The sequence below is a fragment of the Medicago truncatula genome, chromosome 8 (genome assembly GCF_003473485.1).
Source record: "Medicago truncatula cultivar Jemalong A17 chromosome 8, MtrunA17r5.0-ANR, whole genome shotgun sequence".
Classification (NCBI taxonomy): Eukaryota; Viridiplantae; Streptophyta; class Magnoliopsida; order Fabales; family Fabaceae; genus Medicago; species Medicago truncatula.
Window position 1 is genome coordinate 8,011,831 of NC_053049.1, and position 24,849 is coordinate 8,036,679.

Consider the following 24,849-nt stretch of genomic DNA (forward strand, 5'->3'; position numbering starts at 1 on the left):
ATCTCTTCTTGTTGAGAAACCAACCCAACATACTCATTGCTGCAAAATTTAATTTGTCACTAATTTCCTTGCCACTAACTTGCATCTCCAATAACTAGCTGACTATCTCTGGAGTGTTTGACAAGAGCTCTGTTGACAGTAATATTGGTAGAAAATTGTAGAAATCAAGCTAATATAGGTTAGGTTGATGTTGACTGAGAAAAGATGGATTTTTCATGAATTTCTGAGATTGTTTTGGGTGGATTTTCTTGATCTTTTTTATGCCGTAAAATTTGACATTCAAATCGGTCGTTGTCAAATTTGCCTATCAAATTAGTTCTTATATACATAAGTCACGTGGATGAAATTGATTAACACCAATATTTCTTGTTACATTCTTTTTCTTTTTTTTTTATCAAATAGCTTAATAGTTAGAATTCATCTTATAAGATGAATAAACGGGATATACGTAGTTCGAATCCAATCCCTACATATGACAATGCATTGTCCTGCTGATTAAACTATGCTCACGGAAGACTTGTTGCATATATTCATTTTTAAATGTTACATTTATTTTTAAATCAATATAATTAATTTTGTTCAATATTACCTTTTAATTGATAATTCATTCAATTTATTATCTCTATTAAGGTAACTTTATTAAGTTTAGTTTTAAGCAGGGATGTCAATTGGTATCCATGGGTACGGGTAGTATGATATCTATCCCCGCCCTGTTGGATAAGTATGGTATTTGTGCGTGCCGGTCTCCATACCCGTGCGGGTATCTCTAGACAGATAATCCACAGGTATTTAGATATCTACGGATATTCGCGGGTATCCATGGTTTTTTAGTTGATTTTTTTTGTATAAGGAAAAATACTTTTTTAATTACCTACAAACTTTGACTTTTAAGAATCCATACATAAAATGTTCCATTTAAATTTCATAATCCAAACAAATTCATCTTACATAATCTCATGCAAATTTACCATACCATAAAGCATACAAAATTGACGATTCTTACATAATCCATACAAATTTTTGAAATAAAATAAAAGAATAAAATCATCCAAAATCTTATATATATTTATTTATTTATTTATAGAGTTTAGGGTTTGAGACTTGAGTAAAGTAGTTTTTTTTTTTTTACACACCTAACTCTTATACACATGAATATTTTAATAATTTATTTAATTTATTAACAGATACGGATACCCGCGGACACGGGTATCATCAAATCCATGTCCATGTCCATAAAGTAACGGATAGTTAAATACCCGTTTATTATACCTGCTGATACGCATTTAGCTACCCGTCCCGTGTCTATGACGGATTTTATCCACGGATATTTGCGGGCACGAATTTTTTGCCACCCCTAATTTTAAGAGATAACTTTATTAAGTTTAGTTTTAAAAATTCAATCAAACATCTAAAAAAAAAAAAGGAAAAAACAAATCAATCAGTTAAATGAAACTCATCCATGTTATTATTATGTAATTAATTGTAGAGACATGTGCATGACAAATTGACACCTTATTGTGACACGTATATAAATGATAGAACTGGACCCTTGGGTTTGATTCGACAATAATCCAGAAAATAACACGTGTAGGTAACAATGGATAGATAGATCTTTCGAACATTTGGACATCACTCCGGAACTTTCTCTTCACTCATTTATCATTTTCTATCAATACATATATCCAAAAGCAAAAGCTTCTCACCAAACAAAAACATCCTTAAACATTCATCATTAAAATTATCAAACAGCATTATTAAAATTATCAAACAGATAATTTATTTAGTTGTGTTTAAGATGACTTTGTTTGACATGGATTTGAGTAGTGTACTAAACAATTTAAGCTAGCCAAATTATCCACGCACCCCTCTTGAGTTTCTTTATGCACAAATCATTAGTCCAACAATTAAGCTGAATAACAAGATTTGGTGGAGTGATAATTTATTATTGTAGCCATTCCATAATACCACGCCAAACATTTGATATCACCTCAAAGTGCTCAAATTTTAAATTCTAGAGTTAAGTATTGAATAATATCATTTAATTATATTTTCTTGAATTTTTTTTTTAAATTATGTATGTTTGATTGGTTCTTGTAAACACCTCCAACGAAAAGATATACCTAGAGTTATTCCTAGTCCAAATCCAAATCAAGTAATATGAATATATTTGTTTGATTCCTGTCAAAAATAAAAGATTTGATATTTATTTATGTCCTCGGTATCAATATATTAATATAACATGCAATATTTGTTCGTTGTATTAAACCCTACATATATCCGTGTTTGTTTACCTAGGAGTCGTTAGGGCAAAGACCTATTTTCTTTCTCTCGGCAAAAACAACCTATGGAAACCAACATCTCATCCGATTCCGCTGCGTCGAATGGAACCAATTACTCACCGGATTCCGATGTGCCAAAAACCACCATGGAAACCAACACCTCATCAGCATTGCAGAATTTATATGTGTCGAATGGAACACAAACCCATTGTATGACTTAGACGTCAACTTGTATAGAATCACCAAAGCTTTGGAGTGCTTAGTTTGGTACTTCGAACCAGGCAACCAAATCAGCGACTTTTTCTTCAATATTTTGTAGACTATGCGTCTCCCTGTTTCGAGGGATTGATTATGCAATTGCCTTTGGTCAAACTCCTTCCCCAAAAGCTATTCAACTACTTCATATGGTGATAAAAAAGATAGACTATCAAAAAAAGAGTGAGGGGGAATGTTTTGAGGGAATATAATGTTTTGAGGGAATTCAAATACTTTGAGGTAAATTTCATTGTTTGGATAATAATTTGAAGAATTTTCAAAATGATTGAAATTTATGAAGTATTTTGTTCAAGTTAAATTTAGAGAACTTCAATGACACTTAACAGTTAAGAATTTCAAAATTCTTCATTGTTATAGTTTGACCCCTCAAAATTTTGAAATTTACAAATTGACCCCTCAAAATTTTTGAAATTTACAAATTGACCCCTAATTTCAATTTTCATATTTGGCCCAAAAATAATTAAAATTTACAAAGGTTGTCCAAAAATGATGACATTGAAATTTTTTTATTACTTCGTCCAAACAAAAGTATAGATAAATGAAAACATTTTAATTGAATCATTTGAATTACATAGAACTCTAAATTCTTTAAAAAATTTCAATTACCTCATCCAAACACACTATAATATCTAATTTATGGTATTGATTTTATTATATGTTGAATATTATCCAAACTCTAATATCTAATTATTTCTTTGTTATAAAGATGAGTAATTTACTAAAATGTTCCGTACTATCCAAAATTATCATTGTTACATCGTGAGATCAACCACAACATTATTATTGCTACTCAAAGTCGTTCCAGTAAAATTGAAGGTCTTACTCTAATATTAAAAATACCTCTACTAAAAAAATATTTTATAAGAATCCTCCTTTATTTAATTTGTAAATGACATAAATAACACATAAGAAATAGGGCACCCAGGAGATTAAGTTTTACTTTTATATATTATTAACATGTACATTATAAGAAGGTTGTTTATTTGAATTCACTACATTTTTATTTGGAAAAGATGACATGTATATGACAGATGAATTGATTCCCAATACTCAAAAGTAGTCCGATACACAGGAGACATGTTTTTCTCTATTGATCATACAATTTACTTGACACATCTATAGCCAATAACAAATTTCGAATCACAAAAGTATACATGTACTACAATTTACTTACAATTTTTAGGAACAAGAGTAATTTGATGTCTTATTTTAGTGGTGGCCTTAAGCAAAGTTTAAGATGGGCTACCTCGCATGGGGCCATCCATAAAGAACATCAAATTGAGACACAAGAACATCAATGTTTGTTTAATATTATATGTTAAATAATCAGAGGGTATAACAAAAAAAATTGATCGTGATCGCAAAAGTCTCTTTTGTTTTGCGTATTTGTGAAAAAAGAAAAAAAATAAATAAAAAAATAGATTAAAACAAAGGGAAAAACTAATAAATAATTTTACTGATATTTCCTGACTAATCTCAAATTACTAAATAATGTAATTTATAATTTTCCATAAAACAATACAAGAATTTTAAATCTTATGCGATTATTTGTAAAAATTAAGTTAGTTATTGGACAGAAAATAGAAACATAATACATTAATGTAATACAGATTTAATACATGACTCAAAGAGATTTAATACATGAAGAATTAAAAAAATGTGTATTCTTTGAGAGATATATTGGTGGTCCATGCATGTAGTTGGTGTTGTTGTTTGTGATTGAAATGAATGTATTTTTTGCAAAATATATTAGTGGTTCACGCATATGGTTTGTGATTGAAATGCAGTACTCCTAAGTCATTTTTAATTCATGAGCATGAGAGAAAATCAATTGTGTGGTTTATCTAATATTCAAACTTTTAACAAAGCATGCATTCGTCAAATTTTGGTAGATTTCTAAAATGATTCTCTTTGAAAAATGATTCTCTTTAAAAAATAATTCAAGCAAGTTGTATATCAACTCACAATATTAATTAAAATATTGCACGACGCAAGCCACAAAAATCTCATGATCAACCTTAAGGTTGTGTTTGTTTCCATGGATAGATAGTGAGGAGGAAAGAAAGACAAGGGAAAGAAGTATTTTCCATGGTTTGGAACAAATGAAACTCACCCAAAAAAGAATGAGACATCATGGGTCCCACATCAAAATGTTTTCCGCTCACATGTGAGGAGAAAGTGGAGGTGGCAAACTTTTTTGATCAAAAAGATAATATAGTCCTTGTTGTATGTTAGTAATTAAACATAGTGGTAGCACTAGTAGCTTGTACCCATGCTCTTCAAATTAATTTTTTTTTTTATATAAAATTATTTTTTTTTATAAAATTAATATATGTATCTGTATTTAAATTTTTCAAAAGAAATATGTAGAAGTAAATAACTAAATATAATTATGAATGTATATCTTTCTTTTCACCAATCAATTATATTTATATAGGATTATATATGTCAATTACTAAAAATATATGTTTATTTCCTTTCACTTTCTTCTCCACTTTCTCTTGTACCAAACAACCAAATCAATCTTCTTACTTTTGACTCATTTTCTTTCCTTATACAATCTTTCCTTTCACTTTCCTTTTCCAACCAAACATAACATAAAGGTTGCCTGTAGGGAGGGGGCATGATCTTTTCCAAAATTTTATCAAAGAGATATATTCTCCCCCATACTCGTACTCGCTGAGAAAAAATTTACACTTATGTAGTTTCAAATGGAGTAATAACCACATATATATCCATTGTATAAAATTGACACTCATATATAGTTGTGTTACAGTTCATTACATATTTCTTTTAGAATATAAAATATTCATTGTATAATATATTAATAATTTATACAATGAATATTTTATATTCTAATATTTATGTTCGTATTCGTAACTTAGCTTCTTTGAATATCTTTTTTCCTTGATTTAGAAATCACCTCTGAACATGGATATTTACTTGCAAAATAATTATGTAAATATCTAATAGATGTCACATTATTCCTATTTTTTTATATTTAATTACTCGTTTGAATTCGACATTATTTAGTTTATTCAATATCAAATTTGAATTTCTCAACATAGAATTTTTCTAATGACATAAAAGTGAATAAAAAAATTTAGGGAGTAAATTTAAAAGCTTGTAATTTTGTAGGGAACTAAAAACATATTTACCCTATTTTTAATATATAATTTTTTGTAATTTTTTTTCTTCATATAGCTTACCAACAAGATCAACAATGTAGTATAAGTTGTGAATGGCACGGGGACCACAACAGTATTTGACAAGCCAATCATGCATTTCATCATAGTTCATCAATTGTTCAATGTCAGCTTCAAGAAGGGACCATGTTTTGAGGCCTTTTTTTGTTCCTTTGACTCCATCTGAGTATCAATATCTAGAATTACCTTTGATTCATCAGCTTATTCACCTATCACCTAAATTTCCTAGAATCATCTGATTAATGATATTTTATACATGTTATCTTAAGCATAATTTAGTTGATATTTGATAGAGACAATACATTTTAGTTAATAGGGATTAAAGTTCAAACATCAAATTTTTTATTTATTCACTTTAAAGATAAAATTCTAGTCTTTAAACTACTTAACCAATTTTTATATATAGTCTCATTAATTTTACAGATATATAGTCTCAATTTTTAAAAGAGATAACAAGTTTATATAACGTATAAAAATATAAAATTAAAAATTGTGTGAATTCCTTTTTTAAAATACAAAATTGTCACATGAAATGCAAAATATAGGAAACATGAAAGTGATCCTCTTCTCAAAAACAATAAAAAAAAATGGTGAGTAATATAATAGCACAAAGGATGGATATTTTGATTCTTTATGCAGGCTAATTTTAAAGATGTATCTTAATGTGAATATGCTAAATCATTCTTGAATATGTGATTATTAGTCAATTTGATCCTTGAATGTTTCGAAATAGCTAAATCATCCTTCAACTTATTGCTTCATATCTATTAAATAAGTTCTCTTATACAACCTTTAGACATGATGGAGTACATTGTTAAACATTGAGGTGCCTGTCCACGTTACCTCTCATGTATGCATGGATAAATTTGATAGTCACATTCGACATTATCCAATTTGACACCATAAAAAGTCCAAAAAATTCATCCAAAAACTCATAACTTCATAAGAATAATTCATGAAAAAATTATCTACATTTTTTCTCTAATCATTCAATCTTACCATAAACTCCAACAACATCAAATCCCTAAATAAAAAACTAAAACCTTTCACCAATCAAATGATATTTAAAACGTGAGAGAAAAAGTTGTTTTAATCTCTTCTTTGGAGGGGGCATCTTTATTTAGGCGTCTGTGACTTGTAATTGATAATGGATGATTCATCACTTTTAATACACCTTGTACGGGGTGAATCATCTTACCTTTGAATAATTTATTCCTTTTTGATTTGTTAAAAAAAAAATCTCTTCTTTTTGAGAAATCAACCCAACATACTCATTGCCGCAAAATTTAATTTGTCACTAATTTCCTTGCCGCTAAGTTGCATCTCCAATAACTAGCTGACTATCTCTGGAGTGTTTGACAAGAGCTCTATTGACAGTAATGTAGGTAGAAAATTGTAGAAATCAAACTACTTTAATATGACAATCAATACTCCAACGTATTGATTTTGTTTTATCGTTATAATTTATTTATTTTTAACAAAATTATCAACAGTTTGCATGACTACATTCCTCCCTTGATTGATGAAAATCTATGATGAAGATGTGAGCTTTTGATTTGAGGATTTGATTGATGTTCTTGGAGTTTAAAAGGTTAGGTTGATTGAGAGAAGATGGATTTTTCATGAATTTCTTGAGATTGTTTTGGGTGGATTTGCTTTTTTTTTTTTTTTTTATGCCGTGAAATTTGACATTCAAATCGGTCCTCGTCAAATTTGCCTATCAAATTACACTATGTCACTATTACAAGAAAAAATCCACATTTTATGTTCATTCAATTAATAATGTATGTGACATATAATTTAAACCATATACATAATTTAATAAATAAATATAAAAGGTACATTTTTGTTTATAATAATGACCTAAAATACATGAGTCACGTGGATGAAATTGATTGATTAATGATCACAAATAACGGACCACTGTGTATTCACTTTTTTTTTTTTTTTGAGAGAACTGTGTATTCACTCTTTTTTTTTTTTTTGAGAGAACTGTGTATTCACTCATGTATCCAATGTTTTAACATTTATCGGTGTCGAACACCAACATTTGTTGTTACATTCATTTTTAAATCAATATATTGATAATTAATTTGTTCAATATTACCTTTTAATTGATTTATAATTAATTCAACTCATTATCTCTATTGAGATAATTTTTTTAACAAAAATAAATGATATTCATTCATTCAAATTGATAGAATACATCGATATAATACAAATTCGCTAAAAACAAAAAGGATGAATATGTGAACCCGCTCACAACATCCATTTTAATAGCATAAAACGGCAAGGTACAAATGCCTACACATATGACTATATTTAAATCTTCGGAATAGCCATGTCTCCGGATCTGCAAGTGGATGACGCCAAAGTCATTGATTGGATCTGCACTGGATCGAAGCTGATCTGACAATCTGAACCGATCAAATACCTGAGAGAAACAAGAAAGACAAACAACGTCGCACAAAGACGACGAACAAACCAACGTCGCACGAAGACGACGAAATCACAAAATAAAAAAACGTAACAGATGTGAAAATCACTTATTTCAATATAAGGGAAATAGAAAAACGAGTTAGAGGGATAATTTTGGGTCAAAAATTGACCCTAAATCACCCCTCCAACGAAAAGAAGAAAGGAGTGACGGCTAGGGTTTGAGAAGGAGATAAGAGAAAGAGAAAAAAGGCTTAAAAAAAAGCTTGATATCTTTATCAAATTTAGTTTTAAAAATTCATTCAAACATCTTAATAAAGAAAGGAAGAAAAAAAATCAATCCGTTAAATAAAACTCATCCATTCCATATGTAATTAGTTGTAGAGACATATGTAATTGTGACACGTATATAAATCATAGACACTAGAACCTATGTTTTTATTCCACAATAATCTAGAAATAACACTTGTAACAATAGATAGATCTTTCTGGAACATTTGGAATTTTGGACATCACTCTCGAACTTTCTCTGTACTCCCTCATTTTCATTTTCTATCATATTATTATATATATCCAAAAGTAAAAGCTTCTCACCAATACCAAACAAAACAAAAACATCCTTAAACATTCATCTCATCATTACAAATAATCAAACAAGAGAATTTAGTTGTGTGGAGTGAATTTGAAGATGACTTTGTTTGACATGGATTTGAGTAGTGTAGTGAACAATTTCTTGAATCATGTTCATGAAACTCCTTCAAGGGATCATGAGAATCATGAGAGCAGAAGAAGGGCTTCTAGTATCCCGGTGGACATTTTGGATACTCCTAAAGAGTATATATTTTTCTTGGATGTTCCTGGTCTCTCCAAGTCTGAAATTCAGGTACTTTTCTCACCCACCATATTTGACACATAGTGTAGCATTCAAACATACACATAACTTTTTGTGCTCATTGAATGTGTCTGTCTTACTGCAGGTGACAATTGAAGATGAGAACACACTTGTCATAAAGAGCAATGGAAAAAGAAAACGGCAAGATGGTGAGGATGAAGGCTGCAAGTACATTAGGCTGGAGAGGAGAGCACCTCAGAAACTGCTGAGGAAGTTCCGTTTGCCAGAGAATGCAAATGTGTCAGCAATCACAGCCAAATGTGAGAATGGTGTTCTAACTGTGAATGTTGAGAAGCACACTCCACCTCCAAAATCGAAAACAGTTGAAGTTGCTATTGCATAAGGGGTTATAATCTGTAGTAGATTGGGTGCTAGATCTTCTTTTTTTTTAGCTTTTTGTTTGGTTGTCTAGACAAGTGCTTTTAGTTTTGTGAATGTTTAGGTGGAAATTGAAGTGTTAAATCATGTTTCTAGCTATTATGTTCTCAACATTAAATAGCAGCATTATAGAGAAGACAAGACAAGACAACATTATATTAACAATAGTTTTTGTCAGTCAATCTATATAAACTCCTATCAAGGGTCTTATCTATATGATGTGGGGTCTAACTCATCCTTAAGAGCCGGTTCATAATGTGAGGATTGCCTCCTCTATATAAACTCTTATCAAGAGTCTTATCTTTCCGATGTGGGACATGGGTTTTTCTCAACACACCTCTGTCACGCCCAGCACTCTTTGGGCTTTGGTGTGTGAATCGGCTGTCACGCCCAGCAGCGCTCTTTGGGTTTGGTGAGTGAATCGATAGGTGGCCCTTGAATTCGACAGGCTCTGATACCATAAAGAAATTGGGGGCCTAACTCATTCTTACAAAATCGGTTCTGAAATTGAGGATTGTCTCCTCTATATAAACACTTATCAAGAGTCTTATCTATCTGATGTGGGACATGTGTTTTTTCCAATCTTATCTATCCGACGTGAGATATGAGTTTTTCGCATTACACCCCTGTCACGCCAGCACTCTTTGGGCTTACTCTGAATATTCATCTTTCTTCTCTCACCAATTCAAATACTTCATCTTTCTTCATACTACACACAGTTGTGGACTTCTCCACCTCCTTTCATATATCACCTTCTCCTAAGAGATAGGCTTGGATTACCTTACACTAGAATAGATGTGACCTAAGTTTTTCTATTTGTTTTGAGTTCTGAAGTTGGTTTTTGTTTTGTTTGAATTGGTTTGTATGCGGTTCAGGCTTCTCCTGGCTTTTATTTGATTTTCTAGCTTTATCAAAAAAAAAAAAAAAAAAAAAAATATTCGTTAAATGTGTCATTTGTTGTATTCAAAATTAAAGGTATGTTTGAAAAGAGAAAAAAGTCGGCCAAAAGAATTGAAAGAGGTTATTCTTTATACTTTTAATCAGAATCAAAATTTAAATCTCTTTCTTAACCTAATGCGCCTATATATATCATAACATGAAAACCTAACTGCCTCAATTCACCCCCTCTAAACCTTAGTTGAATACCTAGCTGCTTCATCTACAATTTGGTCGTTCACGGTTCTCCCATCATGAATAATTTCAGTAGGTTATGTCCAGACATCATTCTAACTCACATTCTTCCACGCCTCGGCGGTGAAACCTTGATCATGTTATCCTCAGTGTCTTCTGAATTCCGCCACATGATCTGCAACGACAACGAGGATCTATGGTGGAACACTTGCACCTCCACCTGGCCTTCCTTGCTTTGTATTCCTATTCAGAAGATCATCTCCAAGTTCTTCAGTGGTTATCGTTCTTTCTTCTCCGACGCGTTCCCTGCCATTCACCATCGTAATCATTATACTCCTCCTCCTCAGGAGTATAGTTTCATCTGCCTCTTTCATGTATGTTTACAGGGAGAACGAGAACCTTTGTTTGCATCTATTGACCTTAACATCATAAAAGAATGTTACCCGGATGTTCCTTATAAAGTATATAGTAAGTATGATTCCCCGTGGGGTAATTTGAATTTTAAATATATGCATGTGAAGGAAGAAGGGTGTGAGGAATACTTGAAAGAAAATTTGAGGTTGAGTTGGGTGGTTATCGAGACTCATCAAAAGCGTGCAGGGAGCTTGTTTTGTTCTAGTGTTAAACCTGTTTCAGTTGAACATGTTTCAGCCTCTTTAGAGACTAAGGTAGTGTACGAGACCATGATGCCGGGGCTATCTGAGGATTATACGGAGATGGTGAAGTGTAAGGTGAAGGTCACGTGCCATCGGAAAGGTGGAGATGATGGGTTCTACGTGAATAATCTTGAGCTTCAAATGAAAGACATGAATGGAAAATCTGTGTGGGAGAAACACGGTACCAAAGTTTTGCTGAATGTTATTGAAAATGGGGAGAGGAAGAAGAAAGAACGTTGATGTTTGACAAATTCCAGATCAGAGAAAGACTAAGCAGTGGTTGCACTTTTTAATCTATTAAGTTGGTTTGAGGTTTCTTTAGGTCTTGTAATGGAACATGTCAATATATTTAGATTCTTGTGGTTTTTTCTTATCAAGTAGTTTAGTGACTAGATTTCACTTTAAGGTGAATTAGTGAAGAATCCGGAATTCGAACTTTAGTCTCTACATATATTTTTGCCATGGGTTTAGTAGAATATGACCATGTTAATTAGTTACTTTGCCTTTGATTAAACCCAATTCCATGATTGTTGCAACATATGTTATCCAACACTCCTTCAAAAAATCATTACATGAGCATAGTTGCAATGATTAAATCATTATACTCCCTTCGTCCCATAATACTTGACACAGTTAACCTTATTACGCATGCCAATACATAATTTTGAATTTAAATATTTTGAAAGCTATACTCCCTCTCAAGGCCACTATTGAGGTTCTTGAGGCGGACTCTGACATGGTGTGTACCAGGTCCAAATCACATAACACCAGTAATACCTCTCAATAAAGTTCAATTATTTGGAACTTCAGACCTGAACCTATGGTTCCTTTTATAGTGTCGGGATCACAATCAGCAGATGCTATTGCTAGCTTGCAGGCCATCAAGCCATGAGGCAGTTCAGAAGATCCACATTATTTTGTTTTGCCTTTCCTTGTTTGAGATATGCTAGTCTAGTTTCTGTTTTGCTAGGGATTTGTTGTATGTGGCAGTAGTTTACATGGATTGCCATCTTTACTTCGCCCCTTTTCTTTTATCAGACACTTTTTAGTCTTCTGTTTTAGACTCTCTCATATGTAATAGGGTGCAGGCCCTCTCCTATTTTTTAATGCATTTTTAGCCTTTATCAAAAAAAAAAAAAAAAAAAAACTCATCGAGACAAATCTAATGACATCTTATATGATATTATTTATCTTTGTATATTAGTAAAAAAATATGGTCAAAATAAGTTAAGAAAATTACACATTTTCAAATTGATCATCTATTGCGTGACGGAAGGAGTAATATAATATATATCCACAACCTCAATTTATTTTACGACCAAATAGAATCAATATTATTCTCTAGTTATCATGCATCATCCATAAAACAACCTGTCCTTGCCTAGACCAAATTGTTGCAATGGAAAACCAAAAACTTGACCTCATTCATCAAGTATATCATACCATCAACCATGAAAACTCATTCACACAACACAAATTTGATCAGTCGAGACCACGAACGCATTGCCAACAAAAAGATTAAATAATTGATGCACATAAGAGGTGGATTGGCTGATCGCCCGACCCAAACTAAGGTTTAAAAGCAAACTGTTAGCCCCAACAACATAAGCATACACTATAAGACTTCAAACTATATACACCATTAACACTTGATTTTATTTTTGCTGGAGAACACATAACATAGACACTATACCATGTCAAGCTATCATTTGCTGATCTCACTAGTTTATATGAAATGATCATGTTGCAAGTAGATAGCTCAATTGGTGAGCTAAGGGACATTGAAGGTCCAAGGTTCTAACCCTGAAAAGTAAAACAATTACTTACTCAACCCACTTGGGTTGGCCTGATGGTATTGACTTGGCATGTGAGAGTGTGATCCTCCTCAAGGTCTCAGGTTCCATTCTCCCTGATGTCAATTTGAGTGAGCTAGTTTAGCTTCTTCAAAAAAAACAATTACTTACTCGATGACATTTGTCTATCCTAAAAATATATACGAAATGATCACTCCTCCAAGGAACTAAAATTTATGCGCAAATATTTTAAAGGTCAAGCCGATTGTAATAATTCCAATACCAGCTATGTATTTCTCTATGGAAAATGTTAACTTGTGCCCTTGAGGCATAAGTTAAGAAACCAAATGTAGAAGTTTTTGCTTGGAAATTGTGCATTCAATGTCTTAAAAGTCTCAAAAGTTATAAATTTAATATAAAACTTATTTTTTATTTCCATTTTAAGCTCCTTAACTTGTGCCCTAAGAGCACAAGTCAACAGGACCCTTTTTCTATATATAGTTTTTCAATGAAAATTAAATTATATACATGAATGGTAATATTTGAATGCTTGATAATGTACCTAATTGGGGGGAGGCACAAAAATTTAATTACTTATTAACATCTCTACCACTACCTCCCAAATGAAAATATGAATATGTAACTCAAGTGCTCTTTTGAACAAAAATCAGCTTCTTAGCTTCTGCCACTGCTATTTGCTTTTGTATTTTATCTTACCATTTATTTCTGTACAGCAAAGTCATGAATTCTCATCCTTCGGATAAGTTGATATAGGTCAGGAGACATTAGGACTAGTCTCAAACATAAAGCAATTGACCATGAGTAACCCAATTTTCAAAGCTTTCAGTATATTTTCCATTTTTGTTGAGTTCTTCTTCACTTTGCCTCTCCTGAAATACAATGAAAGCAAAATTGTGTTTACCAATTGGTTGCAGCCTAGAAAAGAATGTTTGAATGAATAACTTAATTAAGCATTTATAGCATACGAGCTTATGGTATAAGTGCTTATATATAAGCTATTTCTATACTAAAGCATTAATTAAAGTAAAACTATTTTTATACAAGTTATAACTTATAAGCTGTTTTCATAAGCAATCCTAGAGAGCTTATGGAAATAAGCTGAAAATAACTTATGAACTTTCCATAATTTGTTTTCATAAGCTCTCTCAAACAGTTTCGAAGTGTTTATGTCAATAGATATGCTCAAATAAGTCAATCCAAACAAACACTAAGATTTTTTGATAATCTACCTTATGAGATTATCAGCTACAATAAGTTTGCGGATTTTTACTTGCAATAAAGTTATTCTAAGCTTGTAGATGTTTATAAAGAAGCTAAATAAGAGAGCTTTTGGAGAGAAAAAAATCAAAAGATCTAGAAGCTAATTTCTTTACACCATCATTCACCGTGTATTGTCACACATCAGATTACTGGTTTCTATACAAAACTTGGAAAATATGAAATGAAAATAAGTTGATATTTTTATAATCAAAACAGAAGAAAAAAAAAATGATTTTTGAGCCCAAACAACCTTAAGGTTGTCAACTGCTAAACCTAGTCTCGAAATTTGGTATAGGCCTAACTTAATCCTACAAAACCGGAAAACCAGCTTGTAAGGTGAGAGATATGGAATGTGACCCATGTAGCCAGATAGGCTTTGGCCCAATGAATCTTAGACTCTAAATTCTAATACCATCTTATAATTTGTATTGGTCCTGACTCAACCTTACAAAATCGGCTCGTAAGATTAGAGATGTTTCCCACTTTATAAATTCATTTTCGGGGCCATATCTCGTCCAATGTGCGACTCTTAACACCTAGGACAACAAAATAAAGATCGACAATGTTTTCAAATATTTTGCCAATAAGTTTGCATTGTGAAGTAGATGTTCCAACTTCAAGTTTACAAAGAATACATCAATAAGTCTTACTAACAGGCCTTGAAATCCAGAAAGAGACAAATGTTTCTTAAATGGAATGCTTTAAATATTTTTGTTTTCTTCTTCTTAATTAACTATAACTCATTAATATTTCCTAACTGAAAAGGCAGTTATGTTGTTCCATAATGATTCTAGAACTAACAATATATACTGACCTTAAAGATAGGTCCAGATTCACTTGCCGGCACCTCAGTTATTAGTTCATTCACAATATTTTCTGAGGAGATGCTGATTGACCTGTATCATCAACAATATTGGCATCAATTTCAAACAAAATGTTGAAAGTTCTAAACCAAACCCTAACTCAAGAACTAGGGTTTTACACCACAGTATTAACATTAGGCAACATCAATTACTCAAGTGTGCCATTTAAATGCAAGATCACAATATAGACACCTTAACCAAATAATTATATTGGATCAAACAAAAACAAAAAGTCTATTAGTCCCTTCCACATATTATTCCATGCTCAAAAAATGAAATCCATTCCCTCCTAGTTCCACTTGAGAATTCACTTCAGTATAAAAACCTCTTGACTAACATGTTATAAGAGTTCACAAAAAATTGTCAAAATGGATTAGGTTGTATTTGGATAAGCAACTTAATTAAGCGCTTATACTATAAGCGTTTATCATAGAAGTGCTTATGTATACGCCATTTATATAACGTAAGCAACTTAATTAAGCACTTACACTATAAGCGTTTATCATAGAAGTGTTTATGTATACACCCTTTCTATAACAAATGATAAAATAAAGTCAAATTATGCTAAAATACGCCATTTTGTATAAGCTATAAGCTGTTTTCATAAGCTATCTTAGAGAGATTATGGAAATAAGCTGAAAACATCTTATGGACACGTTGTAAACTGTTTCCATAAACTCTTTATTACGCACTTATAGCATAAGCATTTATCATATAAGCATTTATCTATAAGCTATTTCAATAACCAATGATAAAAAAAAAGTCAAATTGTTTTCATATAAGCTATAAGATGTTCTCATAAGCTATCTTAGAGAGTTTATGAAAATAAGCTGGAAATAGCTTATGAATGCGTCGGAAGCTATTTCCATAAACTCCCCAAAACAGCACCACAAGTGCTTATGTCAATGGATAAGCTCATATAAGTCGATTGAAACAGCCCCCTAAATCCTTTCAATATGCTAATTGAAGGAACTGGGTGAAGGCTTCCCGATATATTGCTGGCTAGACAACTAAAGGTGTTTGCTAAGCTCTGGTTAAAATGCTTTCCCACTCTCTTTTTCGTGTCTTCAAAATACAAAATTCAAGCTATTGTTTCGCAAAATTGCATGAGCGGACTATAGCATAAACAAAAAGGTAACATAACTTTAGTCTTCAATCCTTGTCCGTGTTCTAAATCATGGATGAACCTCCCTAAATAATTGAAATAGACTGATAAACATTCTTATCATCACAGCCAGCACAAGCATTAGGTGGCCTAAGAAGTTGCTTTAGGCCTCCGAAAAATATTAGGTGAAACAATAAAACAATATTTGTAGTGGTTGAGAGCGCAATACGAAATCTATGGATCATGAGTTCGAGTTCAATCAGCAGCACAACTAATGTAATTATTTTAACTCGCAACAGAAAATACTAAAAGCACAGCAAAAAAAATATCATCCAACGAATTTGAACGCAACTTTTGAGGTTCAGGTATATATGTTTCCCACCAAAACAACCAGCAAAACCAACTTTGTTCGATAAATAACGTATAAAATACTTAGTCTTAAAATCCTCTATACCAAGTATTCCATTTTGGTATTTTACATTTAAAAAGCCTCACTTAGAAGTTTGTTTTGGCCGGAACCGCTTCTCATTTAGGAAGAAAGCAACATGACAGCATACATGCAAGTTTACCAAACAAAGTCTCGGAACTACACCTGTCAAGTAGTTCTTCTTCACAAGAATTTTCAGAAGAAGAAAGCCAGTCGACATCAAGGAAATTGGAGCAGTCATTTGCATCTTCATGTTCATCATAACAAATGTGATCGTTTTCACAATATTGGTCCTTGCCCGTTCCTCCATAAACTTGCCTGTATAATATTGATAACACGTAAGTTTCTAAACATGTGGATGTCTTAAGTAATAAATCATATAAAGTCAAACTATGAATCCAATTACACAAGTTTGCGTCATGCAAAGTGTGAGCTAAGCATATACCTGCATTGACAAATAGAAGTTCCAGAAGTAGGCTTCAACAGAGGCTCCAAAAGAGATTGCTTATCAGGATTTTCAGATGAGTACGGACAGTCTGGTGCATGCAAGTTCCTAGTTGTAGAGTCACTTTCACCGAGAATATTGCCATCAGATTGTGATCTTCTAATGAATGACCTACCAAACAAAGAAATAGCATTTTTCAATATTCAGACAACGTTAAGAACAGATAATTCTCATTTTCTTTCATCGTCAAAAAAGGAGGATGAATTTGAGTTCTCTTTTCCTATGTGATATTTGTCCTTCGATAGATCTGAAGTTAAAGTTAACAACATTTTGATTTATGAACAATACCATCTAAAAAAAGTACTCAGAATTTTGAGGATATACAAGATAAGCTTTCAATGCTTTATAATTTAAGAACTTCAGGTGTGGAGCAACACGATAACAATGGCATTTGGTACTACTCCAATCATCAAGTTATAAGGTTGGAAAATATTTTCAATCTGAGAATTAAACTCAAAGCAGCGGACAGATCAAAATAGTAAAGTATATAACTGAATTTAGTACCTCTAATGAAAATGAACTAAACTCAGTTATCTTGAAAATAAAATATTCACAGGTCATAAAATTTTTCTTTTCTATAAATTATCCTCCCTACAAAACAATTTCTTAAATGAAAATGACAAAAAAGTTTTGCAACTGAAAAAACCAATCATACCCATCAATTCCATCTGCTAAATTTGGACCATGACTTCCAAGAAGGTAATGTTGATCTGAATCAAGCTTCCACAGTACTGGTTTTCCTTGTTGTGGCTGGAAATGCCCCAAGAATCTGAACAAAATAATATCAAACAAGAGAGGAACTAAGTCATTCTAATGCAACTACCATAAAATATATAACTTTTGTATACTTTCAGATTACCTATGGAAGCAACTATGCATGTAATATTACACAAAGGTCTTAGTCGACTTACATGTTAATTGCTTTTTGTTTAAACCCGTCCGTATATGTATTGTTGTAATAACGCTGTAGGGTTCGAATAAGCTCTTGGGATTGTGCCGCAGCCTTCCATTGACCTCTACTTCTAGAAAATATCTGAACACATAATACCCAAAAGAATGAACCGTAATGAGATCAAATTTTCACCCAAGTAAAATGAGAAAAGATAACTTTCCACTTCAAAATTCAGGGAAAATTATGATGGTATCTCTAGTCACCTGTTGAATATATTATAGAAACAGATAGATCTAGTATTTCAGTAAAGGAGTGCTCCTTTTACAAGAGGAGTTAATAAAGAAAACTCCTCAGATCAAGAAGTGATGATATAATAAAAATAAAATAAAATTGATATCGATAAATAAAGGCTAAGAACATTCTAATACTATTCTAATATTTTTCAACATCAATGTATCAAGAAAACAGTAGGATATTGAATATCACGTCTCTAAAAAACTGCATAAAACCTACGTGTAACAGAAAGAAAAAAAAAAAAAAGGTGTGTGAGCTTCTATTATTGGCATGTGAAGTGGTTAGTGTACAATAAATGATGATCTTCAACTCACTAGGGGGATACCATAAATAATTAAAAATAAGCATCCCTTTCAAATAACAAATCAACTTTGCTACCTAAAATAGATCGTTAAAATAAGCACTATCATTGAAACAATCGTTATATAGCATTGGATTTCTGATTGCATATTACATTTCATAATCCATAAAGTCCAACATTTGCACTACATATACTAACATTTGCCATTCCAAAAAAAAAAATCAAACCCTGAAAGGTAGAAAGATTACCTTGTTGTGCGCTGCAGAACCCCCATATTGAAAGGCTAATGTGTCACCCATAGACTCATAAACTTTCATTAAATCCTTTGCCAAAGGGTTACCAAGTTTAATATGTGGGGATTCAATAAACCCTAATGCATGTAGCTGACGTCCTAGTGCGACTAGTCCATAAGCATACTGTGCAACATTGGTGCGGTCTAAACAATCTATGCAATTTGTCCTCAAGACGCCTGATTGAACCGTCTTGGCTTTGACATTGTAATCTTTGTTCTCACCATCACCATTGCAATAACCATTTCCAACTTCTGTTTCCTTATCAGCATTATACTTTTTTACAGTATCTTGTTCAACAAGAAATTCATCAATGACATTGTTATTGCTGCATTACATTTTTTTTTTTAAAAAAAACTTATCAGAAAATGATAGGTATAAAGAAAAACCTCACATTCCAATTGTGGTTGGGACAGATGGTTTGATCTTCAATGGTAAAATAATCAAGTAAAATCTAAACTTGCATTAGTACAACGGCAAAGAGGGTCAAAATGTGTTGTTATGGTGCTTACTCAGAGTAGGAATATGGGAATAATCCCTCTGGACTCATGTTTGGTGTCACTGGACAGTAGAAAATGCCAGTCAGATTCAACGCGAACATAGCCACTTTTCCCAGTTGTGATAGCACGTTGGTGGCCTTGCTGCTAAAAGATGTTGATCTAGTAATGTCAAAATAACACCCGGGAAAAAACCTATAGAGCATGGACCAAAAAAGAAGAGAAATTTACCGTCTCGAATGCCAAGTCAGATCCCAATGAAGATACCTCAGACAATCCTCCTTACTCAAAGTTTTATTGATAGACTTAACAGCATTGGCGAACTCGGTTCGCAGAATAGTTTCACGCGGCTTCTTTTCATGAGTCTTAAACACAAAAGATAAAAGAATATAAAAGGTAGAAAATCTTTTAGTTTAGACACAAGATGGAAAAATAAAACATGGTCAATGATTTCCTTACACATGTAGAAATGCCTACCTTAATCAAGTTCAGTATAATAATTGGGTTTCCATATCTCATGACAAGATTCTCAAAATGAAGTCTAGTGGCTTCAAACATTGCGTCCTTCTTAAATACTACAGAAAAAGAACCAAAATGAGCAGTCAGTGTAAATAACGTAATATGGACCTGTTTGGAAATTGGATTAGCTTATTTCAACTTATCTACTGGTGGCATAAGCACTTGGGAGACTAGTTTGGAGAGCTTATGAAAATCGCTGATGACATGTCCATAAGTTTTTTTCAGCTTATTTTCATAAACTCTACAGTATAGCTCATTATGAAAATCGCTTATGACGTCCATAAGTTGTTTTCAGCTTATTTTAATAAACTCTACAAGATAGCTCGTGAACAACAGATGATAACTTATATAAAACCAGTTTGACTTTATTTTATCTTTTGTTATATAAACAGCTTATCTAAGGTGCCTAAGTTGTTTATCCAAACATAAGTGAGAAACAAAGGAAAGATTGTTATATATCGTACATATAATGTCAGGTTTCATATTCAATGGAGAGGCTTCCTGAGACCAAAAGAGAGGGATTGAACCCCGGATCTGCACCACAGAACTGATTTGCATTGGGGATCCATCACTAGCATCTGCAAAGACTATCTGCTCTGTCTCAACATCATTTGCTACTCTACCCCTTTCATTGACTCCTCGTTTCAAATACCTGCAACACAAAATAAAGAAACCTTGAATATGTGTAGAAACATAAAATAATCGATGACAAGAGATACATAAGAGAAGGTATTATGGTGACAAATTAACATAAAAATAGCAGTAAGGAATGGCAGCCAAATCTCGTCTAGGAACTCGTGAAATTAACATAAACCGGTATAGTATAGGCACACTCATGATATATGAAATTAATCCAGGATCACAAATGCAAAGGTGTGAAATAACATGCAATCTTAATTAGATCGTAAACTCAATAAAGACTAAAAAGAAAAGCACAAACCTGGTCCCAGCATAGTGCCGTGAGCGCCTAGCAATGGTAATCAAGTCAAACTTGCGGCCAGATATAGAAAGGTTAACCTACACGTGATACCATGTAATGCACACTTGTCAAGAAGAAAAGACCAAATATTTTCTAATAAACACATATCACTAGGCTCTTTTCTGGCGCTGTCAAAGGAAGTTTTGAAGCCAGCAATACGGAAAACATGAAAAGTAAACTGGCAATAGGATGTTAGAAGTATGTCAAGCCTTTTTGTGTGGTTCAACTTCAAGGAATGAATTTTCAAACATAAGTTAAGAAGCTGTATGTACCTGTTTAAAAAATCCATAGACTAAGGCAACAGTCCAGGAAGTATTCTGGAGATTATTCCTGATTCCACGAGTTAAGAACTCGTTCCAAACAAACAGTGTTTCATATAGTGATTGTCCCCTGACATTCTGACTAGATAAGTTCTTTTGAAGACTAAGCATAATGTTGTATGAGTAGCTGAAAAAGAAGTCCTTTGTAAGATCCATACTGCATAGAAACTTCTTGTATCTAAGTCACAACAGAAGAAAGAAAAAAAGTCTATTAGTGAGATGGTCTATATTAAATGAAGGAATATAAGTAAATAAAAAATTAACATAAAACCAACTATGAAACCAATAACTTTAACCAAATGTGTATTAAAAAATGAAAAGAAAACCGTCTCCCATGTGAACCCTGGAAATACCTTGTTTTACTCAAATAGTTACATTTACATCATAACAGCAATAAAGATTGCTTCTGTACACTTCCGTAAAATGAACTAATGAAAACAACAAGGAGGAATCTACTATCTACTATACTATACATATTACACGACTACGAAATCTAGAAGAAGCTTTAAGAATTCTATCTCGAGTGAAACAATTAGAGAGTACCACAGAAAGATGAGAGGGTTGACTTGAGGAAGCCCACATTGTGCATACGCACTGAAGAGAGAGAGAGACAAATCAACAAATATATAGTACAAACTACAAAGAGAAAAACTAAAATGTGGAACATCAACACGAGTATAATAATGATGATCTACCAGAATGTTTTCACTACAAGATATAATGAACTCCGATAAAAAAACCGTAGTTCATAACAATAAAGTACAATGGGCAGGGTATAGTTTTGAATGCTACTCTTATATGTTTACTGAAATGTACCATAGACACATTACAGGTACATGTAAAATTGACTAAAGACCTGTTCTCATCCTTAGAATATGCCAAATTTGATCGCACACTTGGATGTGGAATTGGTATCATTTCGCTCTTTGTGATAGCATATATAGTGTGTCCGCATATTGTGCCAATCTTCCTCCGTTTTGTTATAAGCAGCATGTAGTATGGCTCAAGAAATTTGATAAACCCTAAATAAAAAGAGATGCCATAAGACAGATGATAAATAGTGTTGGAATAAACGGATTATGGTAAATAGTGTTGGAATAAACACTAGTGTAGTGATTAAAGTTTTGCTATGATATAGAGGATAGGAAATACCGATGATTCCATAGCAAGTTGTTACAAATTTAAGCCCCCCTGTGGCCAAGTTTCCGTCCTGTAGACGCTTCAGCATTTCACAACACTCAATTTCTGAGTATTTTGTTTGATCTTCAGAGATATTTAACTCAGACTTATCCAATCTGTCAATCTTTAAGACCTTCCAAAATGTTCTGTTTTTGTCTCTTCCAATCATATAGAATCTCTGAGCATAGAAAAATGGTAAGAGACCACACCAATAGTGCTCTTTCGTATATTATACGCATGCACAAAAGTGACAAGATATTCTCAGAAGGAAAAAAGAAAATATAACACATATATTCATGCATATTACTTATAGCTCAAACCTATTTAAGTTAACATAAAAAAACAAACGAAGTCCATTGCCGGTAATTAGAAAGCATCATAATAGTCATTTATTGCACATTGCGAGTGTGCGACAAGGGTTCGTGCGACGTTGCACGTCATGCATGGCAACGTAATGTCATAAACCAAACTTAAATGTCTTTCCAAATCAACAGCTTATCATTATATTATCTGTGGGAGAAAAAGGAGACTTTTTAGAACCCATTTCCAGAAGAAGAAAGCGGCATTTTAGCTAATACTTTTAATTCCTTAATTAGCCTTTTCCCCATTTTCAGCCAAAGATTCTGGATATAGTCACATGGATATCCTCAATCTTACCAAAATGAGGAGAATAAGACAAGAAAAGTAAAAGCTATCCTTTTAGGAAAAAAACGATGTTTCAACATGCATGAATGACACTGTGGTGGAAAATAAAAACACAAAAACCCTATTTTCCCATTTATAGATTAGTAGTAAAACTGAATTCCTGTAAAAACACTTCATCAGTATTCAGTAATATCACAAGAATCTTTCAAGAGAAATGTGGACGAAAATGAACAAAAAAGCAGACAGATTTGTCGGCAAAAAGTGATAGGGGGAGTTTGGACGAACTTATTCAGACTTATCTTGTGACATAAGCACTTGCGTACAAGTTCGAAAGAGCTTATGAAAATAGTTTATGATATGTACAACAGAAGATTTCAGTTTATTTTCATAAGCTCCTCCAAATAGCTTATTGGCATAAGCTGTCTTCAACTAATGAAGATTTAACACTAACTCTCTTCAATTTGAGAAACAGCTTATACATAAGCTCTTACACGATAAGTGCTTATTAATAAGCACTTGATTAAGTTGTACATCCAAATGCCCCCAGAGGATTAAATAAGCCATTTGCTGCAAAATAATCACACAAGTATCATGAAGAACACAAATTACATTACAACTGAATTATAATCATTCAAGCTGCGCAGTAGCGGCAAAGCAGGTAACCTGGATGGATCCATGATTTCATGAAGAATCCACGCGAATCCAATTAAACAAAAATAAAAAAAACTCATCAATCTCACCATCATGATGACATTGACAAGCATCTAAATCCCCATTAAAAAACCATTCATGTTAATCAAAACAAAACCATACAAAAATAAAATCTTTACAAACCCTTTTGATTCCTTTGCTCAATTGAAACAATCTCATGAACCATGAATGAATAATTGAACAAACAAAACATATGAACATGAATTTGACCAAAAATAAAACACAAAAACAAAACCAGCATAACAAGAAAACTAAACACAAACAAAACAACATCCTAGAAACATAGCAGCACAATCAAAAACAGAAAAATCTCATCTTTCAGATCATGTTCAAAAAACACTGCAAGATAAATGCAAGCATCAATGATAAGAATAGAATAAGATCATATTTACCTGAGAAGTTTCGTAGAGCCTAAACTTCTGCATGTAGCAAAACTTAGAGTCAACTCCATCTTCAAAACCAGCACCAACTTCAACACCAGCACTTGTCCCCACCTTCTCTTCTTCAATCTCCATCATCACAATTCAGATCCCTTGAGCTTCAAAACAAAGCTCAAGTTTTTTTTTTTGTTCTAAAAAGATGACCAACAGAAAAATTCAACACAAAAACTACAACAACAAAAACAAAACAAGAGCTTCTGTTTGATTAAAACAGAAGCTCTTGAAACAAAACAGACCCAAAAACAAGTACAAAGAAAAAGCTCAAAACTTTACATCAATGGTCCACACATAATGTTTTTTTTTTTTTACACATACAACAAAAAATCTCAGAAAAAGAATGAAATCTAAATAAGTTGAAATGAAGAAAGAAAAAAAGTAGCTTTTTTAAGGAATCAGAAGAAGGTGTTTCGTTTTAGGAAATGGAAAAAAACAGGAACAGCTTTTAAGTTTGAGTTTGAGTTTCAGAAAATGAAAGTGAATGTGAGATTTGTCAGAAGAAGAGAACTAGTACATTGTACAACAGCATCCACATAAAAAAAAAAATGTAAAAATGA

At 32.5% G+C, this 24,849-nt stretch overlaps 3 protein-coding genes across 5 annotated transcripts; 2 read left to right on the forward strand and 1 right to left on the reverse strand.

The window, feature by feature from the left end:
• The first annotated feature begins 8,776 nt into the window (after positions 1-8,776).
• LOC11443379 (17.4 kDa class III heat shock protein) lies at positions 8,777-9,711 on the forward strand. The gene is made up of 2 exons (XM_003627362.3): positions 8,777-9,080; positions 9,175-9,711. The coding sequence occupies exons 1-2, from the start codon at positions 8,886-8,888 to the stop codon at positions 9,430-9,432; spliced, it is 453 nt and encodes a 150-aa protein (XP_003627410.1). The 5' UTR covers positions 8,777-8,885; the 3' UTR covers positions 9,433-9,711.
• Positions 9,712-10,657: 946 nt separating this feature from the next.
• On the forward strand, positions 10,658-11,494 carry LOC11446909 (F-box protein At2g27310). The gene has a single exon (XM_003627363.2). It carries the CDS (start codon positions 10,658-10,660, stop codon positions 11,492-11,494), a length of 837 nt encoding a protein of 278 aa, XP_003627411.1.
• Positions 11,495-13,449: 1,955 nt separating this feature from the next.
• Positions 13,450-24,821, reverse strand: LOC11446910 (phosphoinositide phosphatase SAC2). Of its 3 annotated transcripts, none has more exons than XM_024773799.2 (16): positions 24,248-24,821; positions 22,473-22,677; positions 22,177-22,342; positions 21,273-21,498; positions 20,962-21,038; positions 20,486-20,673; positions 19,980-20,077; positions 19,734-19,867; positions 19,518-19,646; positions 18,964-19,333; positions 18,140-18,261; positions 17,884-17,997; positions 17,169-17,339; positions 16,889-17,041; positions 15,143-15,224; positions 13,450-13,937 (listed from the first exon to the last, which is right to left on the reverse strand). In XM_024773799.2, exons 1-16 carry the CDS (start codon positions 24,371-24,373, stop codon positions 13,845-13,847), a joined length of 2,454 nt encoding a protein of 817 aa, XP_024629567.1. In that variant the 5' UTR covers positions 24,374-24,821; the 3' UTR covers positions 13,450-13,844. The 3 variants fall into 3 exon arrangements, with proteins under 3 accessions (XP_024629567.1, XP_024629568.1, XP_003627412.3); XM_003627364.4 differs by having other exon boundaries at positions 13,457-13,937; positions 19,518-19,649; XM_024773800.2 differs by lacking the exons at positions 22,177-22,342; positions 22,473-22,677; positions 24,248-24,821 and adding an exon at positions 21,864-21,884 and having other exon boundaries at positions 19,518-19,649.
• Positions 24,822-24,849: the final 28 nt, after the last annotated feature.